At 51.0% G+C, this 16428-nt stretch overlaps 7 protein-coding genes across 7 annotated transcripts, besides 2 other annotated features; 6 read left to right on the top strand and 1 right to left on the bottom strand.

Moving 5' to 3' along the window:
- Nucleotides 1-403: 403 nt before the first annotated feature.
- Nucleotides 404-427: a microsatellite.
- A 761-nt stretch (nucleotides 428-1188) lies between these two features.
- On the top strand, nucleotides 1189-2535 carry ACLA_008350 (putative integral membrane protein Pth11-like; the record flags this gene model as incomplete). Its single annotated transcript, XM_001273500.1, has 6 exons — nucleotides 1189-1318; nucleotides 1378-1397; nucleotides 1452-1488; nucleotides 1539-1606; nucleotides 1658-2028; nucleotides 2085-2535. 6 exons carry the CDS (start codon nucleotides 1189-1191, stop codon nucleotides 2533-2535), a joined length of 1077 nt encoding a protein of 358 aa, XP_001273501.1.
- A 494-nt stretch (nucleotides 2536-3029) lies between these two features.
- On the top strand, nucleotides 3030-3623 carry ACLA_008340 (putative isochorismatase family hydrolase; the record flags this gene model as incomplete). The annotated part of the gene is made up of 1 exon (XM_001273499.1): nucleotides 3030-3623. The coding sequence occupies one exon, from the start codon at nucleotides 3030-3032 to the stop codon at nucleotides 3621-3623; it is 594 nt and encodes a 197-aa protein (XP_001273500.1).
- A 427-nt stretch (nucleotides 3624-4050) lies between these two features.
- On the top strand, nucleotides 4051-4650 carry ACLA_008330 (flavin-dependent quinone reductase; the record flags this gene model as incomplete). Its single annotated transcript, XM_001273498.1, has 1 exon — nucleotides 4051-4650. One exon carries the CDS (start codon nucleotides 4051-4053, stop codon nucleotides 4648-4650), a length of 600 nt encoding a protein of 199 aa, XP_001273499.1.
- Nucleotides 4651-6033: 1383 nt separating this feature from the next.
- Nucleotides 6034-7678, top strand: ACLA_008320 (uncharacterized protein; the record flags this gene model as incomplete). Its single annotated transcript, XM_001273497.1, has 2 exons — nucleotides 6034-6089; nucleotides 6136-7678. 2 exons carry the CDS (start codon nucleotides 6034-6036, stop codon nucleotides 7676-7678), a joined length of 1599 nt encoding a protein of 532 aa, XP_001273498.1.
- Nucleotides 7009-7035: a microsatellite.
- A 310-nt stretch (nucleotides 7679-7988) lies between the features above and the next one.
- On the top strand, nucleotides 7989-8286 carry ACLA_008310 (uncharacterized protein; the record flags this gene model as incomplete). The annotated part of the gene is made up of 2 exons (XM_001273496.1): nucleotides 7989-8067; nucleotides 8102-8286. The coding sequence occupies 2 exons, from the start codon at nucleotides 7989-7991 to the stop codon at nucleotides 8284-8286; spliced, it is 264 nt and encodes an 87-aa protein (XP_001273497.1).
- Nucleotides 8287-8606: 320 nt separating this feature from the next.
- ACLA_008300 (NAD(P)-dependent oxidoreductase) lies at nucleotides 8607-9421 on the bottom strand (the record flags this gene model as incomplete). The annotated part of the gene is made up of 2 exons (XM_001273495.1): nucleotides 8607-9265; nucleotides 9319-9421. 2 exons carry the CDS (start codon nucleotides 9419-9421, stop codon nucleotides 8607-8609), a joined length of 762 nt encoding a protein of 253 aa, XP_001273496.1.
- Nucleotides 9422-10796: 1375 nt separating this feature from the next.
- ACLA_008290 (uncharacterized protein) lies at nucleotides 10797-16322 on the top strand (the record flags this gene model as incomplete). Its single annotated transcript, XM_001273494.1, has 7 exons — nucleotides 10797-11093; nucleotides 11148-11855; nucleotides 11995-12199; nucleotides 12247-13558; nucleotides 13648-13800; nucleotides 13891-14959; nucleotides 15015-16322. The coding sequence occupies 7 exons, from the start codon at nucleotides 10797-10799 to the stop codon at nucleotides 16320-16322; spliced, it is 5052 nt and encodes a 1683-aa protein (XP_001273495.1).
- Nucleotides 16323-16428: the final 106 nt, after the last annotated feature.

Here is a 16428-nt window from a genome sequence, read left to right as displayed (position 1 = left end):
CATTGTCTAGGACGGTTACCTTACTCTGTAGTGGGAATTCAATGATCCAGAGGCATCCAGAGGTATCCTCATGCAAGCATGATCGAAGGGTTGGGCCGCTTGGTGCTCCGTGAAGATGGAATCCGTTTCCTGGTCCAATTGGCTTAATGGCACAGGCAAATAGCCCAGGAAGCAGATAGAGAAAAGCAGTCGATTGAGTTATCTGCGAAGGAGGATCAACGGGGAAATATATGAACTAGAACTGACCGCGAAGATATTCGGATCCCCAAGTCTGTACGTACAGTAGCCATGGGGATTCTCAGGACGCAAATGTGATGCATCTAGTCTAGCTGGAGAGTTGCATTTCCTGGATTCACTATTGGCTTGCTTTGTCCTCCATCTTGGATGCATCTCATTTTCTCCACTGTCTATCTATCTATCTATCTATTCCGTGGTCATACTGAGGCGATGGTCGGCGGTTGCCCATCCTCCCAACCGATTCCTCCGTCGGCTGTTACCAGTCAAGGTGGTCTTCTCCATCGATCCCGTTACACTAGAGAAAACTGATCGGGGCAATGAGCAAATTGATCGATCGAGTCCCTATTTCCTGTGTTGAATGAAACCCGAATTGTATCTGTGTCTGCACCGGTCCCACTTGGAGCGAGCGGAATCTCCATGCGATGTGATTTCGCGTCGCAGGTCTCGACTAATGCAGGCCGTCTTTCACATTACTACGGGTTGTTGGATGATAATCCCTGTCAGCGCGAGAAATGGGACCGCAGACAAAGTCCCGGCAGTGGAATATGGAATACGCCATAGATCCCTGACTCCGTCTACTGTAGGAAAGGGAAATACTATTGCTCTTGCTCCCATCCCGCCTTGCTGTTTCGGAACAAACGCTTGGTCTATCCATCAGGGATATGGTAGCAGACAAAGGGACACCATCTGCACGAGTCCCCGGAGAAAAAAAAAATCAAAACGAAAGAAAACAAAGTGCACCCAAGATCCGGAAGTCGGAACCAAGTCATCGGCTATCCTTAGTGCATCCTTGTTTCGCCATCTGATCTATCATTTCGTCCCCACCGTCGCTAGTTAGAATGCTGGAGGGTGTAATGACAAGAGGCGAGAGGATAAAGGACCGTTCAACCTCCTGGGCGTTGAGAGGATTTTCACCGTTAAGTCATTCTTTTGCCTTTTTGGCTCTCCATTATGGCTTCCGATTCCCAAGGACCCATCGTGGTGGGCATTGCCGTTGCTTTTGCCATTGAGACATTTATCGTGATTTGCCTGCGCCTGTTTGCTCGGATTGTGGTCCTGGAACGAGTGGGCTTGGATGATTGTAAGTACCTCTCAATCGTTCTTTTCTGAAATGGAGAATATGCCAACTGATTGATCCAGATCTCATCGTCTGCGCATGTGTATGCAGTCAGCCCCAATCTTCCTCGAGCGTTCTGTCCCACTAACAAGAACAGGTATTCTCGTGGACTTTCATCGCTGTCACAATAGTCGGTCAGTACAGTCTTCCTCGGCCTGTCGATATCCCAGCTCACTGTGTACAGCGGTTCAAAAAGGCCTTGGCTCACACTTGGAGGATGTGGACCCCAACAACCTCGTTTCCTACTCCTTTGTATGTTCTCATCACCATATGGCGGCAAAGGAGCTGATACTGACTGGATAGGTGGTCTGGCTGAGCTCCATGTTCTACCTGGCCTGCTTGGGCTTCATCAAAACCTCTGTCTGCTGGTTCTACACTCGCATTGGTGATAAGACCCTCACCCGGATGTCGTTGATCATGATGGTTGTGGTAGGCACACAAGCCGCCGTGTTCGTCATGGTCGCTGCCTTTCAATGTCGACCAATTTCCAAAGCTTGGAATGCAGAGTTGCCCGGTTACTGTGTTGAGATTAATGTCTTCTACCTATCCAATGCTGCGCTCAACATCCTAACCGATCTGCTTACCTACACCCTCCCGATCAAAGTCATCTTCAATTTGCAGATGCCGGTCAAGCAGAAGTTTGCGTTGGTTCTCATCCTGTGTCTGGGTCTCTTGTCAGTCATTTTGATCCATACTGATAGATGATAGCATTCTCACTAACGAGCTCTAGTGCGTGCATCTCCTCCATCATTCGTATCACCTACATTCCCACCATGCTCACTTCGGCCGACTTCACCTACGCCATCGGCGGGGCCATGTACTGGTCCGTGATTGAGACCAACGTTGGCATCCTGGCCGCTTCTATTCCCTCCTTCAAGGCCATCGCGTCACGCTTCTTGCCCCGACTCATCGGCGAGTACTCATCCGGGCGCAAGTACCGATCCGTCTCGAAGCTCACGGGATCGAAAGAAACACACTCGGGATTCTCACGATTCAAGGACAGCGTGACACTTGGCTCCCTGCGCGCCACAGAAGAGGAGGAGATGGCGTTGGGGACACAGATCCACAGTGGATATGGTCAGAATTCGAGCGAGGAAAGAATCGTGGTGCCGGACGGGAAGATCTGGACCACCACGGAGATCCAAACCAACGTCGAGGTCAGCCATGGTGACGTCCGATGATGATTGAATGGCCGTCGTATGATCCGACGTGCTTTTTCGTTGTAAAAATATCTGATCAATTGCACAGTTTTGACTCCTGTAGGTCCCGGCCATGATTCCTGAGGCAGAAACCATGCTGAGCAATCAAACAGCCTTAGAGAAAAGACACGGTGATCTGATTGGTTCGGATTGACATTCATCCATGGCACGAGTCTTGGCGAATAATATTGCCCGATCGGGAAGGCCTGTGGCGTCTGGAGTCACGATGGTCTGCTTGAGATCGCCGAATTGCGGATGGTTTTTACTTCTTAGGCGAACCCTACAGTGTCACGGAGTAGATGATCTGTAGGATATTATGGCATGTCCATTGTCAAGTCAGATCGGTGACGGATGAACTGCGCGGGGTTGACTGATTCTATAAAAGCCGCCCCCGTGTTGTACTTCATCATCTTCCACTCACCAAACTTCAAGATCACCTACTTCTACTGATTCAGTGTCTCCATCTCGCAAACAAAATGGCCTCTGTCAAGTCCTTCCGTCAACTGATTGGAGTTCCTCCTTCCTCGGCCTCCGTCAAAGATTCGACCCTGATCATTATTGACGCCCAGAACGAATACGCCACCGGCCTGTTGAAGACTGTCAACGTCTCGGAAACCCGCAAGGCCATCGCGAACCTCCTAGCCAAGTATCGTGCTGGCGGTGACGGCAAGAACATCGTGCATGTCGTTCACGAAACACCTCAGGGTGCTCCGCTCTTCACCCCCGGTACCGAGCTCGCCAAGGAGTTTGACGAGTTGACGCCCCAGGCGGGCGAGAAGGTGGTGACCAAGAACCATCCTAGCTCGTTCGCCCACACCGATCTGGACGATTACCTCAAGGGTCTTGGTGAAGTCGGCAAGAAGATTGTCCTGGTGGGATACATGTCCCATGGATGTGTCTCCTCCACGGCTCGAGCAGGCAGTGAGCGTGGATACGACGTGGTGATTGCGAGAGATGCAGTGGGAGATCGCGATATTCCCGGCGTCAAGGCTGATACTCTGGTGTCGGTCGCGCTGAGTGAGTTGGAGGATATTTTTGCGACGATTGTGACGACAGATGAAATCGCATAATGCTGTGACAACCGAAGAAATCTGAATTCGATAGTTTGAAGTTGTTTGTACAGAATGAGGATTATATATATCGGCTATTAGAAGGTATCCTGATGCCTATCAGAAGGAAGATCTATCAAACATGCCATTATTAGTGATTTTCAATTGAAATAGAAGACTTGATCGTTCTCGTGTGTATTTTCTGAATTACTTGATAATCATAATAACAACAATAATATATATCTACCTTTTCGATGATCGCATGTGTCTTACTGATCGTGGTATTCTGATCTCCTCAGCCCTGTCTCACCAAGAATCATGGCTGCCTGCTGATCCTGGTTGCTTACATGGTCTAGGCAGCATCCTGAGACTACAGAGATATTAAATAGGTGTATCTTCTTTACCAGGTTCGCACAGTAGCACAATTTATTCAAGACCGTCGATAATAATGGCAACCATTGGCGTTATCGTGTGTAGCCAGCGGAGTCCCCGAGCTGGACTGCAGATCACCAACTTTGTCACCGACACCATCCAAGAAGCATTTCCCAGCGCAGCTCTGCGGCTGGTTGACTTGGTTTCCTGGGATCTCCCGCTTTACAATGAACCTGGCATTCCCTCTCAAATTACTTCAATCGACGAATACACCCACGAGACAACAAAGGCCTGGTCCCGGGAGATCGCATCCCACGCTGGCTTCATCTTCGTCACTCCGCAGTATAACTGGGGATACCCCGCCAGCGTGAAAAATGCGATTGACTATCTATTCCACGAGTGGAAGGGGAAGCCCGCCATGATTGTCAGCTACGGAGGCCATGGAGGGGGAAAGGCCGCAGAGCAGCTGCAGCAAGTTTTACAGGGTGTTCGGATGCAACCTGTCGAGCCTCTCGTGGCCCTGACCTTTCCAGACAAGGAATTCACGGGCCGAGCCAGCAGGGGAGAGGATTTGGGTTTAATGGAGGCACAGGGTAAAGGTCTATGGAAGGAAAAGCGGCAGGAGATTCATGCGGCATTTGAACGGTTGAACGAGTTGGTCAATGCGGAGTATTGAGGGAAATACGCGATCCCAAACAATGTCAATATGTACTGACTTCCTCGGTCGAGTGGTAATGTATATCTGGTGCCTTGGTCGAGCCATAGTTGATAGGCGGGATGAGAATCCGACCCACGCCAGAGGAAATGACACCGGATGATACAATTGGAAAATTCCATCATATACACTTCGCTATTCTTGCGTGCTAGCTATTCATCTCAGCAAACGCATCGAAGCAAAATGTCCAGCTCGCATTTCAAACTCGAATCGCCGGGCTGGGAGCAGCAATTGGACTAAGAAGGAAAGGCTACGAGGTCAATGTCTACAAATCATACCATGAGGTCCACGCCGTTGGGGCTGGCATCCAATTGCCTCCGAATTGTTCTCGCATCCTCAAAAAAGTACGGCATCGGGGAGAAGATCGAGGACTACGCCGTGTGGCTAGGCGCAATCCAGCTCCGTCGGTATGCCGATGGCAAGGAGCTTGGGAGCACGTAGCTACGATATGTGATGACCGAGCGCTATGGATATCCGTCTGGCATTCGTTCTTTACGCAGGCCCCAGGGAAGCCTCTGATGACATATTCGACAGATTCTGGCTCATCCACTGAGCCGATTACCAGCGAGCTCTGTACGCCACAGCGATAGAAATCGGAGCGAATATCCATGTAGGCATGCGGATTGAACCCGTAGATCCAATGAGGCCATCAATAAAGATCAAAGAGACCGGAGAGGTAATAAAGGGGGATCTGGTGATTGCGGCAGATGGTAAAGCCTCTATCCCCTCCATGCTCTAGTGAACCAGATATCTCTGATCTGGCTTAGGAATCCGGTCCTTGATGTATGTCTTGCCGAGTGTCTGTCGCGAGCCAAGTCGTTCGACTGGATTCCCCTGGCCACGCACGCTTTTGAAAAGATCCGCCAGGAGCGCGTCGAGTATATCAAGGACGTTGCCCGCGATCACGGAGGTGTATGACAACTGGATGATGGACCCGAGCAGCAACAGCGAGATCTGGACATGAAACACGGTCTGACCGCACTGGCCAGCGACCAGCGACCATCCGGGCCAAAACCCACTGGTCTGGTCTGACCCGTCATTCCAACCATGGTTGTTCGGATATGATACGACTGGAGAATCCAACCAGCGGCTGGATACTTTAAGTGTAGCCTAGATCAGTTAGTCTACTATTAGTTGGTAATGAGAGAAGGAATTGGAACCAGCAATCAAGACCATAAGGGCCGACCCATTGGCTGAAGCACTGAGACAGGTAAGCACTAACATAGTGATGTGGCTGAGTATGTACGATAAGTGCCAAGTGAGGTTATTCAGCAAACGATGGTCTATGATGATGATGAATCGTTCTTCCCTATAGGCGTCAAAAGGTTACAAAGACCGTCCACAATGAAGCATAAGAGAGCCAACCATAGAAAATCCAGGACTGGGTGCATCACCTGCAAGTGCGTATCAGCTTTTCTCCCGAATGCGCCGTCTCTGACCTCACAGGATCCGGCACGTCAAATGTGACGAACAAAAGCCTGAATGCCAGCAATGTACCAAGACCGGTCGCAAGTGTGACGGCTACGATCCAAACCGCACGAATCCACAAGCCGAACAGAAGAACACTGCTGTCGAAGGGGCGGCAGATGTGAGGACCCAGCTCGGGGTCGACCAGCGTCTTGTCCTGCGGCCAGGCACTCGAGAAGAGCGCCGGTACATCGACTTCTTTTCCACCCAGACATCGCGAGCACTGGCGGGATTCTTCAACTCGAATCTCTGGCGCTCTTTTCTGCCCCAACTGAGTCACTCCCAAGCTGCTGTTAGACATGCGGTGGTCGCCTTGGGCGCTCTCCACGAATATGTTTATGTCCTTCTCGCTCGAGGCGACTTCGATCCCCGACAGAAGCTCCCCTTCCAAAATGAGCAGTTTATTGTTCAGCAGTATAATCAGGCTATTCGCCATCTGGTGGTACATCTCGCATCGCCGAATCAGGTGCCACACTTAACGTTGATAACATGCTGTCTGTTTATCTGTCTGGAAATTCTGCGAGGGCAGCATGACAGGGCTCTGGACCATATCGAGTCTGGCTTGAAGATTCTCCGGCGTTGGCAGCCTGGAGATCAGCGACAGGCGCAATCCGACGGGCTGGGCCGCGAGCTCTCGTACATGGGCATTCGCTGGAATATCCAGCTCTCCATGTATGGGCGACAGATGATCTCGCTGGATTTTGCCCAGGCAGACGATGCAGCTGCAGCGTCACAGCAAATCTCATTCAGCACTATCGCAGAGGCCCGGCATGCCCTGGATCTCCTGATCAACCGAACGATGAGTTTTATCCAAACCCTGGGAACCGACACGAGTACGCAAGGTGCACTATGGCAACAGCAACAACAGCAGCAGCAGCACTCCCTCCAGGAAGAAATGAAGTTGTGGCTGGACTCTTTCGAAAGTCTGATGAGGCGATACGGTCAGAGTCAGAAACAGAACGATCCGCGCGCGCCGGTGCTCCTTCGTATGCATCACCGCGTAGTTCGACTGCGGCTGGACGTGTGTCTTTCGCAGAATGAACTCGTATATGATGAGCATGACGAAGACTTCGAAGCAACCATTGCATATGCCGAGCAACTAATTCATCTTAGCGGTACCCTTGACCGGGACTCGTTGCTGTACGTCTTCTCGCTGGAAACCGGACTCATATCTCCGCTGTACTACACAGCCACCAAATGCCGCAAGCCCTTGATTAGAAGACAGGCGATCCGGCTTCTGTACCGTTCTCCACAGAAAGAAGGCCTCTGGAGTATGCGGCAGTATGCCCGGATCGCCCAGGTCGTTGTGCAGGCCGAGGAGGAGCATATGGGTGATTTACCAGTGGACCAGCGCATTCCGGTAGACAATCACCGTGCCTACAGCGCAAGCATTGAGAACAGGACCTGTCAGTCTTGCAGATTGATCTTGATGAGGAAACCAGAGGGATGTGATGCAGCGTGGCGCTCAGACAGCAGACACGTAAATTTCGTGGGTGAGGATATCCAGTTGGAGGGCTTGTGACATTACTGTTAGGGAAATCAGATAGGCCCACTGGTCTACAAGGAAGATGGAGATACATATAAGTTATCACAATTCACCATGAAAATGGCTCATTTTGTTGCCTAAGAATGAGATACCTAGTAGTACCTTGTCAATCCTACTAGGCTAGGGCTGCTTCAGGGTTGTTTACGATGCAGCCAATGGGAAGTCATCACCAGTTACATTGCGGATTACTCTTCAGCTGACATGGATTAATAGTATCCCAATGTGTCTAATATAACTTCAATTGGTGGTAGCTAGTTTCCTGGCCTACTAGCTAGCACTCTAGAACATGGCAAGTCTGGATGACTCTGTAGTATTTGAAGAAGAGGCCGCTCGGGCAGATATTGTGATTCGTACGCAACCTTCGAGTGTGTGCTTTGCATCCGATTAATCAAACTATAGATAAGGCCGACTCTTCTGACCACGTCGGGGCAGCCGATGCCATTGCTAAAGGACTTGTCGCGGGCCATACACCCCAGAAAGCTGGGTACTGGCTACACACCGTCGGCACCGGGATCCTTACCTACTTTGATTCCGAGGTGAAAAAGACCTTTGGTGAGCATGACGACAAAATCTTCAACGACTAGGATGGTGTAGACGAACTCGTCAACCTTCCGTCAGCTGCGTTCCATCTCAATGTCGACGATATTGTGCTCAATACCGGTACGCAGCATGCCGGCCGGCATGGTCATAACGGCGCTTGTCTGTTCTTCCACCATATATGGAGAAGGAAGGGGGCCGATTTTTGTCGTGGACGACAGGTCTACGGAATAGCATCCTCCTAAGCAAGAGACTTGCGCAGTATCTCTATATATAGGCTAATGGAGGGACACAGTGGTATCAAACATAAAAAACAAAAAAGGAAAAAGAAAAGAAACAACTATCAGCTACATCAATTGCGAATTCTTCACGTTGTGATGGTGACAATCTTCCCCCAGTATGAATTGTCCTGTCCATATGGGCGCACCGTCTTTTCGAACAACCACAGGCCCACTTCCTTGCGACTGATCACATATCCCACCAAAGGACTCTCTTCTGTCCCTTCCTTGATCTTCCCCAACCCATTCCCCCCTCCGTCATGGAGCAGGCTAGCCCGCACGACGATATAATCCTGGACGCCCTTCTCATGCCCTGGCCTATTCGCCTCCTCCAGGATCAGGCTCTCCATCACCCTCTTGTCCTCATGGGGCACTTTCAGCATCCAGTGATACATTGGCCACATGGCGAGAGGAACGTCCCGTCTCCCACTACTGATGCCGGTAGTGCTAAGGACAACAAGTCGCGGTTTGTTCATTGAGGAGCGTGTAGCGGTCAGTATCGTACGGATGGCATCCTGGCAGATGGTCGGGTTGTCAATAGTTGGTCTGAGAAAGGTATCGAACCGCATCTGGCCGCCAATTCCAGAGATGATTAAATCAACTGGATGACCGCGGTACAACAGCGTCCGTTGTACTGCCTCGAGATCCATGACATTGCCAGTGACCACGAAGAGCTTGTCGGTGACAATTGACTCGGACACGCCGCGGCGTCGGAGTAGGCCATGGAGCTTGGATGGATTCCGGACCACTAGATTCAACGATTTAGCCTTGAATGAGTGTGAAGGTATCATCTTTCCCTACAGGCTGTGCAGCGGTATCCCGACTCCAAAGCTAGCACCAGGCAGGCGAGGACGCAGCCTCCCGTGGCTCCAAAGAATGCAATTGTGGGTTTCTCAGACGGCATGTTGTATTTAATGAAATAGATATCTGTACTCTAGTCACTCGAAGGGCCGAGTGCGGTTGTTATACATATTGTATTGCTGGCCGTATTGTTCTCCCGTCGGCTCGTTTATTGGAGCGAATCGGCGCAATTCAACCTCCGACGGGCTGTCAAGCAACAGATGTGCAGTGCAGACGGGTCAAAGACTGAAATATTAGATGATTCTGCTACTAAGAGAAATTTGAAGGGGGAGAACAGAGCAGGCCGATGAAATGTCTGTCCTGAAGGTTGTGAATTTTGTCCAACGCAGGCCGAGCTCACCACCACGATGAATCATGCCTGAGTTAGCGGAGCTACTGCTTCGTAGTCCAGAAAAACTAACTCACCAACTGCAAGTATAACTTGACCACTGGACAACACTGGAAAGTTATCGTTGCCCTCATAATGACGGTTGCATGCAGCTGAAGCTCGACAGAGCCGAGTGTTGTCTTGCAGCACAGAGGTCCACCCAAGCAGGATTAGAGCATGTACTATGGCCTTTGTGATATCGCCCGAGTCAGGATGGTCAACTGGTAGGCGGAATTAGTTCCCGATCCTTGATATACATCCATTGTGAAGTAACAGCCAACAAGCGCATAATGCGCGGATAATAGCTATGGTGGCAACTTCAACCGGACGATCAAGGACTAGCGATAGTTGCCTCGAGTACAGATGTTCTCCGCACAGACGGGATATCACCTGCATTACGGAGTAGTTCTTCATGCGTCGTCAGCTGTCTCAATCTCGGTAGTCTATTTCCCATTGGTCCTATCTTACTGGCCGCTGATGCCTCAAGCGGACCGGACCGTCAGAGCCGTGGCGACTAGGTGAATTGTGAATGTTGTTGAGCTAGAATCGGAGATGGTCAAGTTGTAGTTTAAGGCCCTTTGCTTGATTATTGACCCTCGCATAACGTCAATGCTCTGTAGGAATGGTAGACACAAATTGCCGAGCTTCCTCAAAAGAGTAATGCGGAGGTTCATGCAGGGCTTAAGGGAGAGAACAGGGTATGAACCCGGAGAGATATGCATGGACTCAGTGGCGGCAAACGTTGAAAACGTACCTTCGACGTCGTTGATGGAGCTCGTCTAACCCCTTTGAATGCTGGGGCATGGATACTGCAGGTATGAGATCACCATGCATTGGACGAGGGACAGTGCTCAGAGGGGTCATTGTTGCTAGATGAGAGCTTCTTTTCGGAGGAACTCTCGAGAGAGTCTGAAATTCATGACTATAAAACCTCCCTTGAACTGCCTCATAGGGCATCGAAGACAGGACATCGGTCTACCACAAAGTTGCGATTTCCTCCAACTTAAACAGCATTCAAGTTGAAATCCAAATCCAAATCACATGGCCTATAATGACTACCAACGATGTCTGGAAAAACTTGGTCAAGGCCCTGCGCGCCCTGGATCCGTTTGACTTTGGCGCCTGGGCAGATCGATTGCATAACAAGCTCAAATGGGAATATAACAACCGTGGGCTCTTCAAGTACATCGAATCGGCACCTACGGACCCTGATGATCATGAAACCGACCTTGACGGGGTCTCTGCCTTGAATGAATTGGAGAGACTGAGCGTGTCTGTCGTAGCTGACTGTGTTTCCCGGGTCGACGATGACAAGGACTTCTATCACTATAAGGCTTACATAACGGAGGTTAGTCCTGAATTTCCTCGACGCTCTCTAGCATGTACCTAATGAAGAGAATAGGAGAATGCTGTATCCCGCTTTCTCGAGGTTATTACAAACCTCATGCCTTTTTGTCTGGGAGAGCATGTTGACAGACATCTAGACAGCCAGGGTCTCCCTAATATAAACGCCATGAAACAGATGGAAGGGTTCCAGGACGTTGTGATGGGAAACCTAACGAATGAGGAGTTCATCAGGGCAGAAATCCAGTTCGATGAGTCAAACGAAAGCCATCTCTTCAGCATCGCGATGATTCTGTTGGCGGATTACCTCCAGTATAAGCCCGGCGCCCTACCTGGATTTGGTCCGGCCGTTGAGGAGCGCAACAGCTATAAGATTCTGCAGGCCTGGTCTCGGGTACACTGGGAGTCGGCAGCCAAAAATAACCCGGACAAGATGGACCAGCTGCTTACTTTTTGCGGTAACATCTCGAACATCTGTTTCTGCCCAGAGACTGTCACTGGTTTTGCTCAGCCTATGCCGACATTCGATCTAACGAATGGGCTGTACAAGCTGATCGTCAATTCATCACGCGCAAGGGGCGCCACTGCGGATCTTTCATACATTGAGGATGTGGAGACCAGCTTAGCCCGGCTCGACGCGAGGCAAGATGTGGTCAATGAATGGAAAACATATTGTGAGACGTTGGAGGCGAATTTCCGCACACGGCATATTCCCAAGTGGCAAGCCGGTGTGGATGCTGCCTTCACGGCGACGGACTGGCACGGGGTGAGCGAATGGGCAGTTGGATGTCGGTGATCAACTCCATTCTTTAGTTGTCCCAACTGACAAAGGATGTGCTATAGCGTACAGGATCGAGGAGAACGCATTGTACTATACAAATCCGTTTATACGTGTCTTCTATCAGATGCCGCCCGACCACCGTCTATTGACTGAGATGGGTTCTTACTGTCTTGCCGACTCCCAGATTGAGCAAGTCGACAGTCAAATGTGCCCTGTAAATGCCGTCAAACCGGGGATGCAGTTGCTGGGTCTGGCGGATCCATCCGAGAGGATCGAGACAAAATATGGTAGTGGTTCTCGCCGGATGAAGACGCGGTTGATTGGATTCAGTAAGTTGATTACATGATGGAGAAATCCAGGCTAAACATCAGGATAGATGGAGAAAGCCCCTTTACTACACCTGGCCAGGTGTTCTGTACCACCACGGGTCTGCGTGCAGTTGATCCCAAAGCCGCAAAGGAACATAATCCCTTTGTCCGAGTTGGGCAGCTCTCCGTCGGACATGTCTTGTACAAACTGGACGACCGTTCTAAGTATAGTCTTTTTGAGATCAAGTCGATCGAACAGACAGAGCTCCAGCTGCAAAATCTATATTATGTATCTCTCGAGGGCGAGAACCGGTCGTACCACGCAAACGGATACTTGGTCTGCACAAACAGCTCTGCATCTACACTAAAAGCGGCGGCGGACCAGCTACAGAAGGTACCAGAAGGGGAACTGTTTGCTCATCTGGCCAAATATCCCGAATTGGTCCCATTGTTTCGGAAGTATGACCGTGCCACTATCCGCGAGAGGCTCAAGAACGAGCTTACAGCAGAGTCGCATGCTTCGGGCCACAAGCCTATTTACCAAAAGATGCTTAACGGCCTTCCCATGGAGAGGCTTCAAGGGCGTTTCCATCTCATTGCCCATAGGCAAGCGCAATTACCAGATGGGTACCAGCTTCCGGAGCTCAGTATCCTCGACGGATGCATTTCTGCTGACGGTGGGGTCCAACCGAGAACGACATTCGATTCTCGCCGGCGTACGTTCCGCTGGACGCGAAAATTGGCGCAGCCGGGGCAGATGTTCGAGCATGGTCTCGTGCAGATCCTTGAAGACGGGCATGGCGGACCCGGGGTGGTCTTTCTATCCCCAGAAGCGGACCCGACTGAGGTAGTGAAGGACTCGATTCATACATTCCGCGCTCATGCCACTGGCTCTGCTACCAAGAAGTTGACGGGGCTGGCGGAGCAAACTCCTGGATTTCACAAACAGAGTACCTTTACGACAACCTTTGACCAAGGTCCATGGCCGGCTGATGATGATTCCACCGATCTCGTGAATCCAATGACCGGACTCGAAATTGATTACGGGGTGTACATTACCGAAGAAGGATACCAGGTGGCCACCGTTCGTGTGCCCCTGCTCGACGAGCTACAACAGAAGTTGAATGAAAAGTTTAACAAGCAGCTCGATCCGCTATATCGCGCCACTTGCATTGTGACCAAAGACGGATTGACCCGGGCTACAGTGCAGTTCCATCACTCCCAGCTCGTTCCGTTTATCTCAAGCGCCGGGTTGGATGTCCAGAATGTGTTTAATGTGAGTTTTGCGTCGGAGGTGGGACTGAGCAGCACCCTGCCGATCCTTTTCCAAGAGCTCTATGTCGATCTGGACTTTATGCTGTTTGAGACGACCGGTGCTCTGTACGAGTACAATCCTGGGGTTCGTGGCATGAAGGGAGAAAGGTAGGAGAGAAACTCCTAAGCCTGGAGCCACCCGTTGACCTTCACAGACATCGAATCACCGGCGACTCGAGCTTTGAAAAGAAATTCTTCAACGACCTGCGAGCCCAAGTATCGCATAGTCTGGCGCCATACTCCAAGCCCGGCGTGTCCGATTCATCGATCAGCCCAGAGCGGCAGCCAGCAGCCATCACGGAGCGATTGTACGGCGAGCAAGAGAATGATATCACTGATTTGATCACGCTGATAGGATATGATGATCAAGATGCGAGTGAATTCTAGACTATCAAAAGGGAAGATCCGTGTGAAGATCTGACCGCACTACCACGACAGGTTCACAATGCCTCCCAAGCGATCATCCACGACATGATGTTCTACCATATGAACGATGACGATCGCAAGAACTTCACCAGTGGGAGCAAGCCGAGCAACCTGCCGTCCGAGCTGGCCGATGGCTTGTCGCAAGAGCTGAAGGATTTCCTGCGCAACAAGTATGCTCCAGCGTATCTGTGCCGGTCCTTTGCCGCCAACGAGCACTATGAAGGCAAGTTTACGCTCAAGGAGCGCAAAAAGCTCTGGTACTGGTGGGAGGGCAACGGCAACAAGTGTCTGTCACAATCGAAGGAATACAATGATCTCAATAACCTGGCGTCAATCCAGGCGATGAAGCAGCTGCATGGGCCTGTCCTCAATCAGTTCCTCGCGGATGGACCAGAAGCCTGGGCAGAGAAGATGCTTAGTGCGCTTCAGACAGAACCGATCATGGATTACTATATGGCAAATCCCATTCAAAAGGTACGTATGAGCTACCCAATATCGGAATATCAGCTGATCTCTGATTCCGTATCACAGAAGCAGAATAGGATTAACAAGCAATGCTGCATCATGAACACCCTCTCTCCGCTGGCAAAGACGGCAGATCAGTGGTCCGGGAACATAATGATCTATGCTCACAAGATTGGCCTGGAATATCCTTGCATTAAGGAGGACAATCAGACCGCTGAAAGGTGGCTCCGGGAGTCGTTGACCACATTGATAGTGGGTGCCATCAACAATGACAGCGATATCCCCAACGGCGTACGAGGCGCATTACTTGGGGATGTCGAAGAATTTGAAGCTGCCAACGGCCTCGACAGCAGCAGTTCGGGTGAACAACGAGCCGCGGCGATAATTGAGAAACAGTCGGCTGCCATTGACGAAGCCAAAACCTGGATCACGGCGGTGGACAAGGATGTCGAGTCAGCCTGGATTGGAACGCGACTATACCAGTGGCTTGGAAAGGCTTGGGAATCAATCTATGGCAAAGTCAGCAGCACAATCGAAGGATCAATGGTCCTCAAAGGGCTCTACACTTCCGCTTTGGTAAGGCAATCTTTGTGGTAAAAAGAGGTGGCATGGCGCTTAACTGACGGGCTAGGGCTCATTGTTTATCGGTTATGGAATCTACAAGATCGCTGGGTTGATTCAGGATTGGGACGCACTGGATGACGCGAAACGAGCACAGGTCATACTGGAGTCACTAAAGTCCGTCAATAGTGGCGTGGAGAGCGTCCTTGAATCGTGGAAAGTGTGGAAAGGGAGAATGCAGACGGTGGAGCTTGACCAAATCGAAGTGGCCGCCATCGACCAAGGGGTCTACCGTGCCCTGGATGAGAACGGCGATTCCATTCTTTCCATGGCCGACGATGTCAATGGCACGAGGGGCTGGCGCCAGTCAGTTGCGGAGCATATCAGCGGCGACGGTGTCCCGACGAACGTCGAAGGCGAGAAATGGAGCCAAGGTCTCGATGATCCGCTGGATGATGTGCCACCAGGCGGAGCAAAGACGGTCGAGGAGTTCAGCCTTACGACCAAGGTCCTCAAAGGGCTGAATGCCATTCTTGGACTGGGCGTGGCTGTGGCCATGACCTTCAGTCTGATCCGGGATTGGGACAGTCTGGACACCAAGAACAAGATCATCAACACCTTGGTTCTGGTTACCCAGGTGCTGACCGTCATCCTGGATGTTGTGAACCTGGGTCAGATGGTGGGTCTTTGGACGGTGACAGGCGCTCTTGGTACTGCTTTGCCCATTATCGGAGCTGTGCTGGTGGCCATTGGCGTCATCCTATCCCTTATTAGCTTCCTGGTCAATCTGTTCTCTCCTCCGAGCCCTCCGCCACCTGATCCAGTGGAGGACTACATCCAAGATCACGGCAAACCGCTTATCTCCAACTTCACCGATGCCCCAGATGCGAAGCTCGTCTACACCATCTCGACGGACGAGGTCAACACCGGAAGTACGATGACCATCGCCATCACAGCAACCAACGAAACCAGCAGCGAGGTATCCCTTGTAGATACGCGTGTGACCCTGCTCAGCGGAGGTAGCGACGACTGTCTGTTCGAGGATCCAAATCCCATGACACTTGTGTCCGCTGATGACCCTGGCCGTGATACCAGTGGACATGTCTATGTGGCCCCAGCGGACGAGGGAGACGGCACGCTTCCGCCCCCAACAGAGCTCGGTTCCGAGAATCAATATTTCGAGTACGGGTTGAAGGTTGCAGGGCGGAAAGATGACACGGAGAATGTGCTGCAGAAATTGGTTCTACAAGCGGGGACGAGTGTGAAAACGATGTGGACGGCGAAAGTGAGCAGCAAGACTGGAAGAAGCAATGTGGATGTGGTGGAGAACTGGGGAGACGACAAGAGCCATGTGCAGTTTCCCATTCACCGGGTTTGATCCGGCATGGGTTTATGATTGAAGATGTTATTACTGTTGGGATTTGAGAATGTCAATAGTATGATCATTGATAGGTAAGACATTCATCAGACATTAAAATATTAAA

Source organism: Aspergillus clavatus, genomic scaffold (genome assembly GCF_000002715.2).
Source record: "Aspergillus clavatus NRRL 1 1099423829797 genomic scaffold, whole genome shotgun sequence".
Classification (NCBI taxonomy): Eukaryota; Fungi; Ascomycota; class Eurotiomycetes; order Eurotiales; family Aspergillaceae; genus Aspergillus; species Aspergillus clavatus.
This window is presented reverse-complemented; position numbering and strand designations above follow the sequence as displayed.